Source organism: Podarcis pityusensis (assembly GCF_964106645.2).
Source record: "Podarcis pityusensis genome assembly, chromosome: 14".
NCBI lineage: Eukaryota > Metazoa > Chordata > Lepidosauria > Squamata > Lacertidae > Podarcis > Podarcis pityusensis.
In genome coordinates this window covers 37,880,854-37,898,278 of record NC_138039.1, presented here as the reverse complement: position 1 = coordinate 37,898,278, position 17,425 = coordinate 37,880,854, and the positions used below count along the sequence as shown (strand labels likewise).

The 17,425-nt window shown below is 46.4% G+C and overlaps 1 protein-coding gene across 6 annotated transcripts in view; it reads left to right on the top strand.

The window, feature by feature from the left end:
• TMC3 (transmembrane channel like 3) overlaps nt 1-15,611 on the top strand; it is a 39,579-nt gene extending 23,968 nt beyond the window's left edge. For all 6 annotated transcript variants that reach the window (XM_080980303.1, XM_080980302.1, XM_080980301.1 and 3 more), the window contains 12 exons: nt 1,141-1,250; nt 2,416-2,494; nt 3,153-3,407; nt 3,832-3,960; nt 4,633-4,700; nt 5,203-5,331; nt 8,266-8,376; nt 9,109-9,234; nt 10,148-10,226; nt 10,433-10,475; nt 11,353-11,698; nt 13,485-15,611. In XM_080980303.1, coding sequence (XP_080836429.1) covers nt 1,141-1,250; nt 2,416-2,494; nt 3,153-3,407; nt 3,832-3,960; nt 4,633-4,700; nt 5,203-5,331; nt 8,266-8,376; nt 9,109-9,234; nt 10,148-10,226; nt 10,433-10,475; nt 11,353-11,698; nt 13,485-14,346 — 2,337 coding nt within the window. In that variant the 3' untranslated portion in view covers nt 14,347-15,611. The remainder of the gene's footprint in view (nt 1-1,140; nt 1,251-2,415; nt 2,495-3,152; nt 3,408-3,831; nt 3,961-4,632; nt 4,701-5,202; nt 5,332-8,265; nt 8,377-9,108; nt 9,235-10,147; nt 10,227-10,432; nt 10,476-11,352; nt 11,699-13,484) is intronic.
• The last annotated feature ends 1,814 nt before the right edge of the window (nt 15,612-17,425 follow it).

Here is a 17,425-nt window from a genome sequence, read left to right as displayed (position 1 = left end):
GAATTGGACTCCTTGGCAGGTTTTGAATAAACATACACAAATTTATTGGTTGTTAAAACGTGTTCTCCCTAAATGAGAGCATGTGTTGCGGTTGGGGGAAACAAGCCACCCTACTGTTACTGGGCAGATTTGGATAAAACCAAGCCCTTAAGGGGTTAACTTGGGTTACTGGGGAGTTTTGGATGTTGCCAATTTGGAGGAGGGATCAGAGGCTATAAATACAGGACACCCAATGCTGGGCGTCCTCTTGGCTTTTTGCACCGGATCACCCGCCCACCCTCCCTTTAATAAGGGGTGGGGTTGTGTTCACTTGACCTTGCTATGCCTGTCATGGGGTTGTCCGCCTTGGTGCGGGGGCCTGGTAGGAATTTTGCCAACTGGCTGATTGGCTGGTGCCTGTTGGTTTTTGCCTACTGCGTAGCAAATCGTCACAACTTGTAAGGTTGGCGGTTAGGCATTGGTTAATAATTGGTTGGTGGAGGGGTAAGTGCCTACCCCTCCAATGGTGGTGTGGAAAGGGAATTCCGTTAAAGGAATCCAGGGGATTGCCATTCTTTTCGTCCTTGTCCCTGGCATCGGACTTGGGCTGTGCAAGCCCCACAGGAACATGAGGGTGAGAAGTGAGGGACTGATGCCCAGCTTCATTTTCTCACCCAATACTTGTTTCCCACGCTGGCTTCCGCTGGAATCCGGAAGTCAGCTCTGTCCCTGGGGCGAGGACAGATAGTCATAACCAATGCCTAAGCAACCACTCACATTTTTTGTATTTGAATAAAGTTGTGGCCAAAATTATGCCAAAAACCTTAACAAAAATTGATGTGTGATGTGTGACTTCTTTGGTGGGGGGTGGCATTGTGGGACTCAACACGCAACATACTAGACAGATAATTTAAAGATTTTTACAATTTTACAATATGCAGAGAACAACATGTGTTGAAACATCAGAGAGAGGAGCTGAGGGAAGTCTGGGGGGGGGGAGGGAGGGAAGGTTCTTCTTGGGAAGGGGAAAAAATTGGGGGGGAGGAAGATGATATGTTTTGATAATTTGTTGTGTTGAAATCCTTAATAAAAACTATTTTTTAAAAAAAGGATTCCACAGTGACCTCTGCTAAAAATCACACGTGTCCCTCTTCTTTCCAGGTGAGTGTCGTTGTCTCCCTCATCACAATGCTCGCTCCTTCTGCCTTCGAATTGGTTGCTGCATTAGAGATGTACCACCCTCGAACAACCCTACGCTTTCAGCTTGCCAGGTATGGGAAGGAGGGCTGGACTAATTGTATACAGTGGTGCCTCGGGTTACAGACGCTTCAGGTTACAGACTCCGCAAACCCAGAAATAGTACCTCGGGTTAAGAACTTTGCTTCAGGATGAGAACAGAAATCGCGCAGCGGGAGGCCCCATTAGCTAAAGTGGTACCTCAGGTTAAGAACAGTTTCAGGTTAAGAACAGACCTCCAGAACGAATTAAGTTCTTAACCTGAGGTACCACAGTATAATATTTTTGTCTGTATGGTAGGGCTGGGTGATACCAGGTTCAACATGGCAGTGTATCACCAGCTAAACATCGCGATATAGTGACACATCACAATGTTGAAAAGGAAGGCGCATCAAGCCCCCTGGCCCCATAAGATGCCAGGATGAAACTGCTGCTGCTCCCTCTGTCGCCAGTGCCTGGCACATGGAGGGAGGAGCAAGGAGCACTGGCCCCAGCCCTGTGAGGCACTGGGCTGAAATTGCCACCGCTCCCTCTGCCACCAGCACCTGGCACAGGGAGTAAGGAGAAGAAAGGCAAGGCGCTGAGCAGCAGGCAAGCCCCACCCACAATATACCACTGGGTAAAGACACCATTGCGATCTGGTCCTCAGACTGGTCCTGGTTGATGTATCAATACATTGCCCAGGCTTACTGTATGCTACAATGGGGAGGCAGTGGTTGGGTGGCAGAACATCTATTTTGCACGCAGAAGGTACCAGGTTTAATCCCTGGCATCTCCAGGTAAGGCTGGAAATATCTCATGTCCGATATCCTGGGAAGCCACTGCCACTCAGTGTACAGTAGTACCTTGGGTTACATACGCTTCAGGTTACATACGCTTCAGGTTACAGACTCCGCTAACCCAGAAATAGTACCTCGTGTTAAGAGCTTTGCTTCAGGATGAGAACAGAAATCGTGCTCCAGCGGCGCGGCAGCAGCGGGAGGCCCCATTAGCTAAAGTGGTGCTTCAGGTTAAGAACAGTTTCAGGTTAAGAACAGACCTCCGGAACGAATTAAGTACTTAACCCGAGGTACCACTGTATAGGCAAGAAGAAGCTGGAACAGATCCAAGTGTCTAACTCAGTATAATTCAGTTTCCTATCTAGCACTGTGAACTGATGGTAGCTTTCTGCACTTGACGTTTCTGTTTTTGTTTTGACAGAGTTCTTGTCTTATATCTGGGAAATCTATACAGTTTGATCATTGCACTTCTGGACAAAGTGGACAGCATGAGCATCGCTGTAAGTTGCAAATCTCGACCATCTTTGGGATGTAGGCTCTATGCTTTTTATTTATGTTTTTGGCCTTTAATGTTCCATCTGTTTTTCTGAGGAACTCAAGGTGGATAACAAGTCAAAATGCAAAAACAATATTTCAAAAGTATTAAGAGGGTCCAAATGCATAAAGAAGAGACTGACAGACAGGACAGCTTACTCTATGGCATTAACCCCTTCATGCATTAATTAGACTTAAGCATGCTGGCTCCCTCGGCCTATAGAGCGAGATGAGCGCCGCAACCCCAGAGTCGTCCGCGGCTGGATCTAACGGTCAGGGGTCCCTTTACCTTTTATGCTGGCTATATGAGGCTGGTTATCTCACAGTTTGTTGCTCTCCTCTGAACTGCTCCCAGCTGGTAAGATGCTGTGCCCACTGATTTACCTTATAGGGCTGTTATAAGGGCTGGAAGAGAACCTGTCACCCTCCAAATGTGGTGTACTCCATATTCCCATTGTCCCTGACCATTGGCTGTTGACTGATGAGAGTCGGAGAGTTGGCCACAGGTTCCCTAGCTCTGTCCTAAAAGATCTAGATCTCCAAACTGGCTGGAACCAGGATATTTTAAGCACCACCTTCTTAAGGCTTAAGTTTATGAGTTTGACTTTTGCTCCATGATTTCAGGAATCTGAAGTTCACAACAATGGAAGCACCACAGTGATTGCCACAACCACTTCAGCTACTAAACTTGTTAGAGAAGACAACTTTTCAACAATCATTCCTAGTATGCACATTATGAGGACCAGCACCTTTCTTCTGGTTGACAACCACACTCAAAGCTACGCTCTACCCATCAGCATGGTGACCAACAAGACAACATCTTATGAATCCAACACTCAGAGCCACCAAGATCAATGTTGGGAGACCTATGTTGGGCAAGTAGGTTTGACCCTTATGTGAGACTAGACAGGCAGGTACCCAAGACAAGGTCTTTGCAGGGATGGCAGCAGGATTGATGAATGGTTCCACTGTGGAGATCTGTTGAGCCCTTTTATATGTCAGCTTTTGGATCGGGGATGGGGATTCTGTTTTCCTCAAAATGTTGCTGGGCCAATTGTATTCACTGGATTGATTTCCATTCCAAACATGGGACAGACAAACAAACTTTGTTAGGCAATTTCTACTCCCGTATCTGCATTTGTTGGAATTCTCTGACATTCCTACCCATGACTAAAGCGTGTGTGACATCAACACAGAATAGAAATAGTTTGATCCATCTTTCCCTGTTCCTGGCAGTAATGGAAGGTACAGAGGCGCATCCCTTGCCCTGGAATGTGATATTTTTGCATCCTTCCTGTTTCAGGAAATGTTGAAGCTGTCGATTATTGACATGCTCTTCACCGTGGCGAGCATCCTGTTGATTGACTTCTTCCGTGGGCTTTTTGTCCGATACTTAAGTGACTGTTGGTGCTGGGATTTGGAAAGCAAATTTGTGAGTATATACTTACTATTAGTAAAGAAGGAGAATGGGAGGTAAAAACTGGGGGCACATTACACAGACATGGAGGTAGCTGCTGACTACTACATCCCTATATTGCATCACCCAGCCCTTTCGCTGTAACACAATGGCGGGGGATCTGTGGACCCTGCAGATGTTGTTGGACCATTAGTCACTCTGGTGGAGCTGATGTGAGTTGCAGTCCAACAACATCTGGAGGGCCACAGTCTCCCTACCACTACTGATGATTATATCTGTGATTATTATAACACCTCCAGTCAATAGATGGTGCTGTTCCACATCCTTTAGTGCCCAGCTAAGGTTCTATACCTTGTCCATCTTGTTGTTCTTTCTTTGGGGGTTCCTAAATTGGGCAGATCTAAACTGGGGACCAAAGCACTGTTGTTTTAACTTGCTAATTGGTTATAAAGTCTGCTGTTCTAAGTGAGTGTTAACAATAATTTCATTTAGCCACAATGCAACATTCCCCATCTTTGCTTTACAGTAAGCATCACCTGGTGTTCCAGCCAGATCTGCTCTCTTTAGGGCAAAGAATTATATTGACAACTGGCTGTGGTGTATTATTACATTAAGAGTGCCATAGATGAATATTTACTCTGAAAAAACGAGTGGCTTTCTAGTCCTGTACTTTTGTTTACTTTGCAGCCAGAATATGGAGAATTCAAAATAGCAGAAAATGTCCTGCATTTGGTCTACAATCAAGGGATGATTTGGTAAGTGAGTACACATATGAAATTTTGTGAGAGTTGTATTTTTTTAAAATTGTAATTGCAATTGGTTTTATTTTAATTTTTTCAATACTTGCATTCTGACAATACTGAGCTCAAAGTGGCTCAGAATGGCATTAAAAATTAAACAAAGATTGCAGTCACTATTAATCATATCAAAAGCGCAACAGCATATAAAGAAGGCAGAAAACAAACAAATTCACCAAACTGTTAACACATTTCAATACAATCTCATAGTGATTCAAAATAACTTTTTATTCGATAGATCTAGATTGTGTGTGAACTACACAGGAAAAACAAGTAGTCTGTCTCACTGATTCTGGAATAAAATGTCATGTGTACATGGCTTGAGAGAGCTCGCAATTACCCCACCTGTTTTGAGATGACCAATGGCAAGCTTGCTTACCTGTATCTCCCCTCTCCGCTGTGCCTTCCTTTCCCCAAATTCATCGCTGCTTGCGGGGACGATGCTTGTTTTCTCTCCTAGGATGGGAGCCTTCTTTTCGCCCTGCCTCCCAGCGTTCAACGTTCTCAAGCTGATAGGGCTCATGTACCTGCGGAGCTGGGCTGTGCTAACTTGCAATGTCCCCCATCAGCAAGTCTTCAGAGCCTCAAGGTAGGTTAGTCAGTGAGTAAGTAAGATGGCCCTAGGGTTGTATCCAATGCTAGTCCTATTCTGTGTAGACCCACTAAACTTGGTGTGCACACAATCAACTTAGGTCCACTAATTTTGATTGGTCTCCTCTAAGTAGGACTTTGTTGGCTTCACACCAGTCTAGCGAGGTGGAAAACAGTAGCTTCTGCTTGTAAATGTTAAATGAATGGGTGTGTCTTGCTTTTAATTTATTTTTTAAAAAAATAACAACTGCTGGGGGCTGGGGCTGGTGGAAACACACATCTGGGAAGCAGATTTTCAATCACTCACCTTTAATTAGTTTATTTATGTAACCAAACATAAAGACTCCTTAATTTTTTTAAAAAAAAGATTTCAAAGCAATTTATATGAAATAGTATAAAATATTTATAACAAAACAGTGATCAATAAACTTTTTTTAAAGTAGACATCTATTAAACCATCAAAGTATAGATAAAATCAACAGTGGCCTCTTCACTGTGAAGACCCCCTCTTTCCTAGAGGGCGTTAGTGGGTCTGACCTGATGCCAGAAACACAGTTGGGGAGGCTGTGCGTGTGATTTTTACAGGGACCAAGGAACTGGGGGTGAGGGGAGAGAGTTAACCTCCCTCTTGGGGTACTGCAGCCTCAATTCTCATTGCCAGTAGCAACATTAGGTGCAGACTTCGTGACTGAAGTCAGGGGCAGCTTGGGGTGGGGGTGGCAGTGATGCAAATAAGGCCAGCCAGTGAGGGGCAGCTAAAGGGGTGGGTGTGTCATGCCTGCCTCTCAGATGCCAAAGGGTGAAAATGAAGCAAAGCAGCATGGGCATTCCATGGCAGTGGAGGGGCAAGAGGGGAAGAGGCATCTGGGAGAAAGGACAAACGGCCTTGGCCCAGTATACCTGAAGGAGCATCTCCACCCCCATCGTTCAGCCTGGACACTGAGGTCCAGCTCCAAGGGCCTTCTAGCGGTCACAGGGAACCAGGCAGAGGGCCTTTTCGGTGGTGGCTCCCACCCTGTGGAACACCCTCCCATCAGATGTCAAGGAAATAAACAACTATCTGACTTTTAGATGACATCTGAAGGGAGCCTGTTTAGGGAAGTTTTTAATGTTTTATGTTTTTGATGTCTTATTATTATTATTATTATTATTATTATCATCATCATCATCATCATCATTATTACCAGCATGGCACAGGGGAGGGTGTTCCACAGGGTGGGAGCCACCACAGGGTGGGTGCTTCAACCATCATCCCTGGCCATTCCCCTGCATGTAATTGCTGCCTTAGCAGGATGCCTCAAAGACAAGCATTCATTTAATATATCCTTCAGTTTCCTCTGGAAGTAGAGTTTTGCAGGGCACTGTAGATCCCGAGAACGTTCCAAATGCCTTAAAGGAAGGTGTGTGTTTATTAGAACTGATGGTGCCACGAGGGGGTGGGGACCTGTTGCAGCCCTCCAGAGGTTCTGGGACCCCCATCAATGGTTGAAGGAAGCTGGAGCTCAATGACATCTGGAGGTTCAGAAGTTCCTCCCCTCCCAGGTCTCATAGATCGCAAATCAGCTTCTTCGCCTCCAGGTCATCAATTCGAAGCCAGCAAGGGGGAGAGAAAGGCTATAGCTTGATGGCACTTTGTTAATTGAATTGTTCGAAGTTCATTTTCTAAGTGACTGTACTGCACTGGGATCACATGGGACCTCGGCAGGAGATGGAGCCGTCGGCCAAAGATTGGAGCTGGGCAGCTCAGGGTGAATGCCAAAAGCCAAACTGGACCAAGAAGTATAGAATAGGTCAGAGGGATGACAACTGGTCAGTGAGGGCAGATCAAAGGCACAGATAACAACTGGGCAGTGAGGGCACAACAGCACAACAATGCCAACTGTGTGGTTAACCACCAGAGATGGCAGCCATCCTGCTCCTCTCTCGGCCAGTAACATTTAATAAAGCAAAACCTGTGATGTGATATGATGTGATCACCTTCCTTCCTCTCTTCCTTGGATGCTGCTTGGGCGAATTTTTACAACCATGTGACTTGCTATGCTTTATTAAATATTACTGGGAGGGGTGTGAAGAAGAGCTAAAAGGTAAAGGGATCCCTGACCATTAGGTCCAGTCGCAAACTACTCTGGGGTTGCGGTGTTCGTCTTGCTTTACTGGCCGAGGGAGCCAGCATACAGCTTCCGGGTCATGTGGCCAGCAGGACTAAGCCGCTTTTGGTGAACCAGAGCAGGGCACGGAAATGCCGTTTACCTTCCCACCTATTTATCTACTTGCACTTTGACGTGCTTTCGAACTGCTAGGCTGGCAGGAGCCAGGACCGAGCAACGGGAGCTCATCCTGTCATGGGGATTTGAACCGCCGACCTTCTGATCGGCAAGTCCTAGGCTCTGTGGTTTAACCCACAGCGCCACCCATGTCCCTCAAAAGAAGAGATAGCCAGCTGCTGATTTTGGTGACAGCTATGCAATGGCTGTAAGGGCCACTTTGGAATGTTTGTGTGTATTTATCTACTTGCACTTTGACGTGCTTTTGAACTGCTAGGTTGGCAGGAGCAGGGACCAAGCAACGGGAGCTCACCCCGTCGTGGGGATTCGAACTGCCAACCTTCTAATTGGCAAGCCCTAGGCTCTGTGGTTTAACCCACAGCGCCACCCACGTCCCTCTAGACCTTGGTTATATCCCCCCCAATAACCAAAACAGGAACTTCCAAGGTGGGGCAATGCCATATATCTTCCTTCCTAGCTACAGGATACAGTGGAAGGAAGACTTTGGCGTCAAGAATTCAAGTTTGATGGGTAAGATGCCCAGGGAGAAGGAAAATCCTACTCAAGGGAGGATTCCCCTAGCAAAAGAATTTGCTGTGAATGAGTTAGGGTGTTGCTAGAACCCTTTATGCAGAAGAACTGGGTATTAACTATTTCTTTCCTTGTAGATCTAATAACTTCTACCTGGCTATGCTGCTCTTCATGCTGTTTTTGTGTATGCTTCCAACCATATTTGCTATTGCCCGCTATAAGCCATCCCTTACCTGTGGGCCGTTTAGGTGAGTTGATGCTAGTGAGGCTTTATTTGGGGTTTGTTGTGTTGTGTGAGAATCCTACAGCAAGACAATCACTTAGACGTCATCTAGCCCATGCACCCTTGCTCAGCACAGGAATCTGACAAAGTTCAGAAAGACAAAACTCAGATGTGCTTGTCTCCATCCTTTTCTCCCAGTCCTTTCCCCGCTTCCCCAACAAACGCAGGCCTAGATGCCTGCACAAGATTTCCAGTTATGGCTGTGAAGCTTACTGGGTGGCCTTGGGCTAGTCACTGCTTCTCAGCCTACCCTACCTCACAGGGTTGTTGCAGGGATTAAATGTGGAAGGGCAGAACCATGTACAGTGGTACCTCGGGTTACAGATGCTTCAGGTTACATACACTTCAGGTTACAGACTCCGCTAACCCAGAAATAGTACCTTGGGTTAAGAACTTTGCTTCAGAATGAGAATAGAAATCGTGCAGCGGCAGTGCGGTGCCAGTGGGAGGCCCCATTAGCTAAAGTAGTACCTCGGGTTAAGAACAGTTTCAGGTTAAGAATGGACCTCCAGAACGAATTAAGTTCTTAACCCAAGGTACCACTGTACATCACTTTGAGCTCCTTGGAGAAAAATGTGGGATAAGAATGCAATCAATAATATGGCTGTTACCAGAAGACAACTATGAAGTGTCTTAAGATGCTGGGGATTATTGTTATTTTTCTCCCGAGAGAGCAACTGAATGTTTTTCACCCTAGCGGACAAGAAAAAATATATGACATTGTGTCCGAAACCATTCAAGCTGACTTTCCTGTCTGGTTCCACAAGATGATGATTTATGTGAGCAGCCCTGTAGTTGTCCTCCCGGCTTTATTGCTTCTCTTGTAAGTCTATAAACCTCTTCTATCGATTTCACTGCCAACATTACAGCTGCTGTTGACCTACATGTTCAGAACATCCTTTGACCCTTCTCAGACTGTATCATTTTAGAATGATGACTGACACCATGGTGGAATATGCTCTCCCATGACAAATTCTCCCCAGGCATAGAAAAAGTAGCATATAAAGAAACACTTTAGACCTGAAGCTTTCTTCCTGACTTGCTCTTTCCAGATTCCCCCCCCCCCCAATGTGGAGGAGCTTCCAGTCTTCCTATTTATAAACACACACACACACGCATGCACACACATGTCTGGATTTGGGTCTACGTCCCATTGAGCTCAATAGGACAAGTGAGCTGTGACTTATTTTCATTCTGCTAATTTCAATGGGGTTTTTAGTGTGACAAGCTGTCTCTGGTTTGAGGCCATACATCTGTGCATGTATGTTGTCCTCAGGTGTCTGGGAGGTTCACAGGATAACACATACAATAAGGCCACCCTGTCCACTTCAGGTGAACACTTCAGTTGAAGGTGGCTTGGAAAGGAATCTGTACACAAAGTTCTCCAGTGAAATGAATGGGAAGAATGAATCGTGTGCATCATAGTTCACACAGGGGTCTGAATCAGGAGTTTAATGTGTATTTAAGTCTTACTGATAATGGAAGATTGGTGCATGGTGTATTTTGGATTGGAGGCTATCTGGTATTCTTCTAACCTGCTCTTATGTAAGTGGTCTCTCAATTCTGTGTATTGATCAGGTCCACACCTGCTTAGTTTCAGCAACTCTGCAAGATTAGAAGTTTACACAACATTCACTGATCTTCATGGAAATGAATGGTTTGCAGTTATAATCATATCCCTGTCCCCGCACCAGAGCAATGTGGTTCAGTGATGACCCTGTGTTTCTCTCTTCCAGCATGCTAATTTATTATCTGCAGAGTATTGCTAGGTCGTTAAAATTCACTAACAATCAACTGAGGATGCAGATCCAGAATGTAAGTATCTGTTATCTTTTAATTTTTAAAAGCTCTTATTTCTCATGTTTAGTGGCATTTCATAAAGGACCTAGCACCAAAATACTGGGTGGGCGAGGACTGGAAGAGGAACTGTAATATTTATTCTGCATTAGCAATTTGCACTGGGTGTTTCTGTTATTGACAGATCCTATTAAGTCACCCCAAGTGTTTTGTGTGCATTCTAGGAAAGAACTGAAGACAAGAAAAAAGTGGTCCAAATGGCAGCAGGTGAGAAGAAATGCTAAATCCACAAACAGGAACCTAAGAAACACATAGCTGTATTTGACTGAATGCTCTTTGGGAGCACAGACCATCTATTTCAGCAACTACTTCCACCAGATCCATTAGGAAATCATGTCACATTTATGTCAGTGGGAGACTTAGCATCAATATTGTTGGGTGCAAAATTGTTCAGTGCTTTATTGTTCTGCTGAAAAATTTGTTTCGTGAGCTCGTGACTAACAATGCAAATACAATATTAGACGGGCTTGACAGTTTCAAAGTTTTTAGCTTTGTTTGCTAAATTAGAGCACGCTGGGCAGCTTCCAACATATATAAAAGCATAATACAACATTAAACAACTTCCCTATACAGGGCCAGTGGCGGAGCTTCATGCTCCAGCACCGGGGGGGGGGGGAGCAGGTGGGGGCGGGGCTGGCATGCGTCCCAGGGGGGCGTGCCACCCACAGGGGCGTGGCCACATCCTGGAGGCGGGGCGTGCTGCCTGTAGGGGCGTGGCACCCAGCACGGGCAGGAGGCAACCGTGATGGCACCCCACTAGGATCGCGCTGCCCGGGGCGGTGCGCTCCCCCCGCACTCCTCTTCCTCCGCCAGTGTACAGGGCTTCCTTCAGATGTCTTCTAAAGATTATATAGTTAGTTAGTTATCTCCTTGGCTCTCCAATATTTCTTCAATAAAAATCGGGACGTCCTAAGGAAAAGCAGGATGTTCCAGAATGAAACCAGAAACTGGGACAGCTTCTGTAAATCTGCGACTGTCCCTGGAAAAGAGGAACACTTGGGGGGTCTGCAGTTGTGAAAACAACTGTCCTAGTTGATGAATAAAGAGGCTATAACCATGTTCTTGATTTAATCCACATCTTTAGCCAGAATACAAACTACGGAAGGAAACGACATAAGGCCGGAGCAGGAGAGTGACATCATCAGCCAGGAGTCCTCAGCCCGGTGCTCGACGCCAAGGAAGAACGGCAGTGTGGTGAACTTTGAATCACCCAAAGGCAGGAGAATACAAACCATCTCCCAGTCTGTAGCACAGCCTGAAGTAGCCAAGCCAGTCAGCCCACCGCCGGCAAATGCTCCTCCTGCGGCCCCAGCGCCTATAGCGGCTCCCTTGCCCGTAGCATCCCCAGTGCCCATAGCTCCGACACCTGTCACTCCAAAGCCATCTCTGCCCAGTGTACCGAAGCCGAGAGCGGAACCAATCGCCAACAGGTAAAACCCTCCTCTTGAGCTCTGGAAGTAAATGGAGGCCCACAAGAAGCAGCTTCAGTTGTTTTGTTCATGTTATGCTATTGCAGACCATAAGAAGAGCCCTGCTGGGTAGTCCAAGTAGTCCAGCATCCTGTTCACACAGTGGCCACCAAATGCCTATGGGAGACCCACATGGATGCAACAGCATTCTTCCCACTAGTGAATCTGAGAAACTGGAACCCAGAGGCAAGCTGCCTCTTTTTCCTCTCTAAACCAATATGAGGTCCTATTCCTCGGAGTATGAAGAGCCAGCTAGAACTGGCCTAGTTGCTGAGATTGGAAACCAAACCATGAGAGTGCATGCCAAGGCACCCAAGCCCCAAAGTTCCCAGGAGAACAATAAATCACACTGACACGAAATATTTGGTTTATGGGTTCAAATAGGCCACAACTTTATTGGTTACAGATGTGAGCGGTTTGGCGGTGAAGCCAGGCTATATCTTGACTCCTGCCCATCTGCAGGGAGTCCACGGAAGGGTAAACCACTGATAGGAGGTGACTTATAATTACGTCAGATAGTGGCACCCCATGGGGTCCCCATAGGAGCTGTGACATGGCCCTAGCCCATGCCCAGGCTTCGGGCAGTATTCACACCCCAGATCCCCTTAGCAGGATATCCTTACTGAGGAGGGGCAGGCGAAGGCAACAACCTCCCCTCCAACCAACCAAAGGCTTACCCAATGCCTAACGTCACAAAAGTTGTGACAATTGCTACTAGGTAGGCAAAAACCCTCAAAGCTGGTAGCATTTGGCAAAGTCTCTTTCAGGAAGATAGTTGACCATTACTGACAATCTTGCGGAAGGACACCCATTTGATAACAAACTGGTGTAGACTAAGGACGAGAACTAACATGAGAACAGGCCTTCTCTGCTTTGGCCCCCCATCTGTGGAATGCTCTCCCCAGGGAAGTTCGCCGGTGCCGTCATTATACACCTTTAGGAGCCAGGCAAAAACGTTCCTTTTTAACCAGGCCTTTGGTTGATCTGTTTGACATCCTATGCCCTTTAAAAATGTTTTTGGGAGTGGGGCATTATTGGGTTGTTGTTTTTATTTTGATTATATATTTTGTGGTTTTATATTTTGATTTTGTTCTGTGAACCGGGCGGTATATAAATTCAATAAATAATCATAATCCACACTTCCGCTTGTGCCATGCCTAGAAAGCATGGTTCTGAGCAGTTATCGCTCATTTCCCAGGGAAAATCCGTTTTTTAGATAGACAGGAACAAATGGCAATCCAGGCAAAACCCAAATAGATAAAGGTAAAGGGACCCCTGACCATTAGGTCCAGTCATGACCGACTCTGGGGTTGCAGCGCTCATCTGGCTTTATTGGCCGAGGGAGCCAGCGTACAGCTTCCAGGTCATGTGGCCAGCATGACTAAGCCTCTTCTGGCGAACCAGAGCAGTGCACGGAAACGCCGTTTACCTTCCCGCCAGAGCGGTACCTATTTATCTACTTGCACTTTGTGCTTTCAAACTGCTAGGTTGGCAGGAGCAGGGACCGAACAACGAGAGCTCACCCCATTGTAGGGATTCGAACCGCCGACCTTCTGATCGGCAAGTCCTAGGCTCTGTGGTTTAACCCACAGTGCCACCCACGTCCCATAAATAGTTGGCCCCAATTGAGTGCTAAAGAGCTGTTTTCCCCAGGGAGAAAAGCAGGAGGAGAAGTGGAAGTGTGGATAAGCCCTAAATTAATCTGCCTTCTCTCACACACACTTTCTCTCTTTCTCTTTCTCTGTAGATACCCAAGTGCTGCCCATGGAAGTGCAAGCGACCTCTGCAAAGCCAAGGCTTTCACCCCTGTGAAGTACAAGAAACGCCTAGAAGATGTTCACTCAGAACCTCTGTTCAGGAAGAGCCTCCGACAAACCAACCCTGAGGCTCGCGGCGCTGGCGGCACCCCTGCTTTTGTGGGCCGCAGGTCTCACACAGCCAGGTACTTCCTTGTCAACGAGCACGAACCCCGGAAAAAGCTCCTCCGGTCCACCACGCGGCTGCCGAGGAATTTCCGAATGGACGAGTCGGGGGACATCGTGGAGCTGTATCCGAGAAACATCAGGAGGTACATGGTTCGGACGCCACACAGGGCCTACTCCCCTCATTTCAGCGAAGAGGAGGAAGAAGAGGAGTTGAGGAGAGCTCTGGCCAATAGATCCCACCGCCCACGGTCGCTCTCTGATCTCCGAGCAGCCCCCCGCTTCTACATTGGAGAGTGTGCTGACAGCCAGATCCTGAATAGCAAGGCGCTGGCGAAGATGCACTACAAATCTTGGGAGGATGGCTTTGGGCTCACGTTTGGCAGGCCCCCTCACGCCCACCGGAAGATTCACCTGAAGAACATTGAACTGGATCCGCGCTACCCGGAGCAACACCCAAAGGCGAAATCTAAACACAAGCCCGAGCCGTCCCCGACGGAGTCTGACTCCATCTCTGTCGAATCGAGCAGTGACCAGCCAACTAGCGGCAACGACCAATACATCCAAGTCATCCACAGTAAAGACAAGTACCTGAAACCTGGAGCAACGTTAACCAGGAAGAAATCCAAGACTGGTGCCGACTTGAACATGGCTGAGGCTAATGAATTGATATGCTCAAATGTTTAGTGGGGAGGGACGAGGCTGCTTCATTCGAGAGCAGAGGTTCCTAAACTTATTTGGCCTAGAACGCCCCCCCCCCTTTCAGAAAAGAAAATGCAGTGGTACCTCGATTTTCGAACGTAATCCGTTCCGGAAGACCGTTCGACTTCTGAAACGTTCGAAAACTGAGGCACAAAGGGCGGTCTCCCAATTTAATAGAGAAATTTGTGAAAAACAACAGAGACATGCAGTGGAAGCCGTTCAACTTCTGAGGTGCATTAGAAAATGGAAGCATATACTTCCGGGTTTTTGGCTTTCAAAAACCAAAACGTTCGGCAACGGAGACATCCGAAAATTGAGGTACCACTGTACTCTGCCCCCCCCCCACAGGAAAGGTTTTTCAAAACTGGACGAAGGGTAGGGTAGGCCATGGGATTAAAAATCCATGGGGTGGACCAGAGTCCAATCTGCCCCGGGGTGGTGCCACAGCCCACCTGCCATTGGCCAAATAGGCAGGCAAGCTGAGATCCACTTTCCGGGCTTGGTGAACCACAGCTCCTATCAACCCAACTGGCCATGCTGGTTGGGGCTGATAGCAGCTGGGGTCCAGCCATACCCAGAGTGCCACATGGTACATATCCCTGCTTTAAAAAATGTTTTGAAGCAAAGAGGCAATTGCATTGTGCTTGGAGCATATACCAATCAGTCCTTATACTGAGCAAGATTCTCTATATTCAATCATTCGTGGCCAAACTTACTGTGAAACGATATTGCAGCAGTAGAGGAAGGCATTTAAAAGCACTCAAAAGAAATGTACAGAAACCATCGTGTGAAGCTTATTCCATCCTCTCATGAATCTTGGTGTATCCAATCTAAGTATACTCACAAGTAAGCCACAATGCATTCAAAAGGACATATTCCTAGGTTAAGTTTGTATAAGAACGCAACAGGAAGTAATGTATTCTGCAACATTGCCAGAAGGTGGCGATGCGGAGTTGCTCTCTGTTATGCTTGGGTACCACCTATGGCTAGAGGATGGTACTACATCTTCCAGTTCAGCAGTTGCCATGTGACACAGGTAGGCCAATAGGGATCTACCTGGTTGTATAAAAATCACTCAGATTGGCTCTTCCTTGCTCCGAGTTTGTATGACAACCGCTTTCAGATTGCAAACCTACTTAGCACCTCATTGCCTGTTCTGCCTCCAGATCAACAGTGCACTTTCTAACTCTGTACAATACAGTGCTCATCACTGGCATTAAATAAAATATTAAAAGCAGTAGTTGAACATAGTTGAAAACTCACGTCTGGTCAACTCCCTTCTTAACATCAGTGTTTAGTATCTGCTTTGCTTCAGTTCTGCACGGTGCCCGTTTCCAATATAATGACTAAGGCTGCAATATTATAAATCAGTTTAAAGTTTAATTGTTCTAAGAGGTGAGGACAATTCTCACTGAAACAGCAAAATATATTGGGCTAACCCTAACACATAGGAGGTGAGAGGCTGGACTCATATGTTTACACACAGTAGCAGCGAAACTGGTTCTTCCACATTTTATGGAAGGTGGAGGCAAAAACAGATTGCAGGGTTGGTCTGTAAACCCTGCCTCCTTATTTTATTAGTGACGTACTCCACAAGGGTAACATTATAGTGAAGCAAAACGTCTGATGGTACCTTGGAGACTACAGTGGTACCTTGGTTCTCAAACTTAATTCATTCCAGAAGTCTGTTCCAAAACTAAAGCATTCCAAAACCAATGCGCGCTTTACCATAGAAAGTAATGCCAAAGTGATTAATCTGTTCCAGACTTTTAAAAACAACCCCTAAAACAGCAATTTAACATGAATTTTACTATCTAACGAGACCATTGATCCATAAAATGAAAGCAATAAACAATGTACTGCAGTCACACAATCAATCAATCAATCAATCAATCAGTAGCTGAACTGGGTCCCACACAGTAACAAAAACAAAACAAAAAGAGCGGCAAAAACAAAAACGCAAAATAAATAGCAAAAACAGACAGACCACAGCATAACACTAAAAATGGAACTGTGGCATTAAAAATGGAAGTGTAGCACTCAAAATGGAGTACATTTGGCTTCTGAAAAAAGTTAGTTCCGGGTTTGCAGTGTTTGGGTTCCAAGTTGTTTGAGTACCAAGGTGTTTGAGAACCAAGATACCACTGTGCAAATTATTATAGTCCATCTTTCCTCCAAGGAGCTTAAGAACTCTGACCCTTCCCCATTTTGCATTCACAATCTGCTTAAACCAAACCAAACCTTCAGTTCATCTGCCTCATTGGTCTTCGGCTGGAGACCAGGAGAATGCAGTACTGGGCCACAACCTCATCTAAGCTGGGCCACCATGGCAGCACTACCAACATACAGATATATCATGGAAATGATGGTCCTTGAGTCTGAAAAGGCTGAAGATTATTGATTTAGCTTGATATTGTCAAGAGCAGGGTTTCCCAAACTTGGGTCTCCAGCTGCTTTAGGACTGCAACTCCCATCATCCCTAGCTAGCAGGACCCAGTGGTCAGGGATGATGGAAATTGTAGTCCCAAAACAGCTGGAGACCCAGGTTTGGGAAACCCTGGTCTACAGCAACTGGCAGTGGCTCTTTGGGGTTTCAGACAGACGCCTTCCCCAGCCATATCTGCGGATGCCAGGAAGTGGGGAGGGCAAGGCTTCTTGTTATATGAGAAGACTGGCAATGAAAGAGAGAGGCGTGTTAAATAGGGCATAAGTGAAAACAAGATCCAGTCGAAAGTGTAAAAGGTTTAACCGGAGTGGGCGTAACCCTCTCTCAGCTGGTAATGAGCTGGCAAAGCAAGATTTGTAGCGGGCATGAACAGAGAACACATTTACTTTCCACAGTGGGCTAGCCACACCCAGTCTCTGTTGAGCCCAAATCTGGAAGTGTCAAATTACACATGAATTCCAGCTCAACAGCTTGGAAGCGTCCCTTTGCAACAAGCAATATATGCCATTGTGTGCTAGCAATGACTGCTCTCCACATCAAATGGGGAGCGCCTTTTGCGTGGTTGGGCGCAGCCCCCCGGATCCCAGTGCGGTTCCTGGTAGTTCAGGCTGGCTTCAT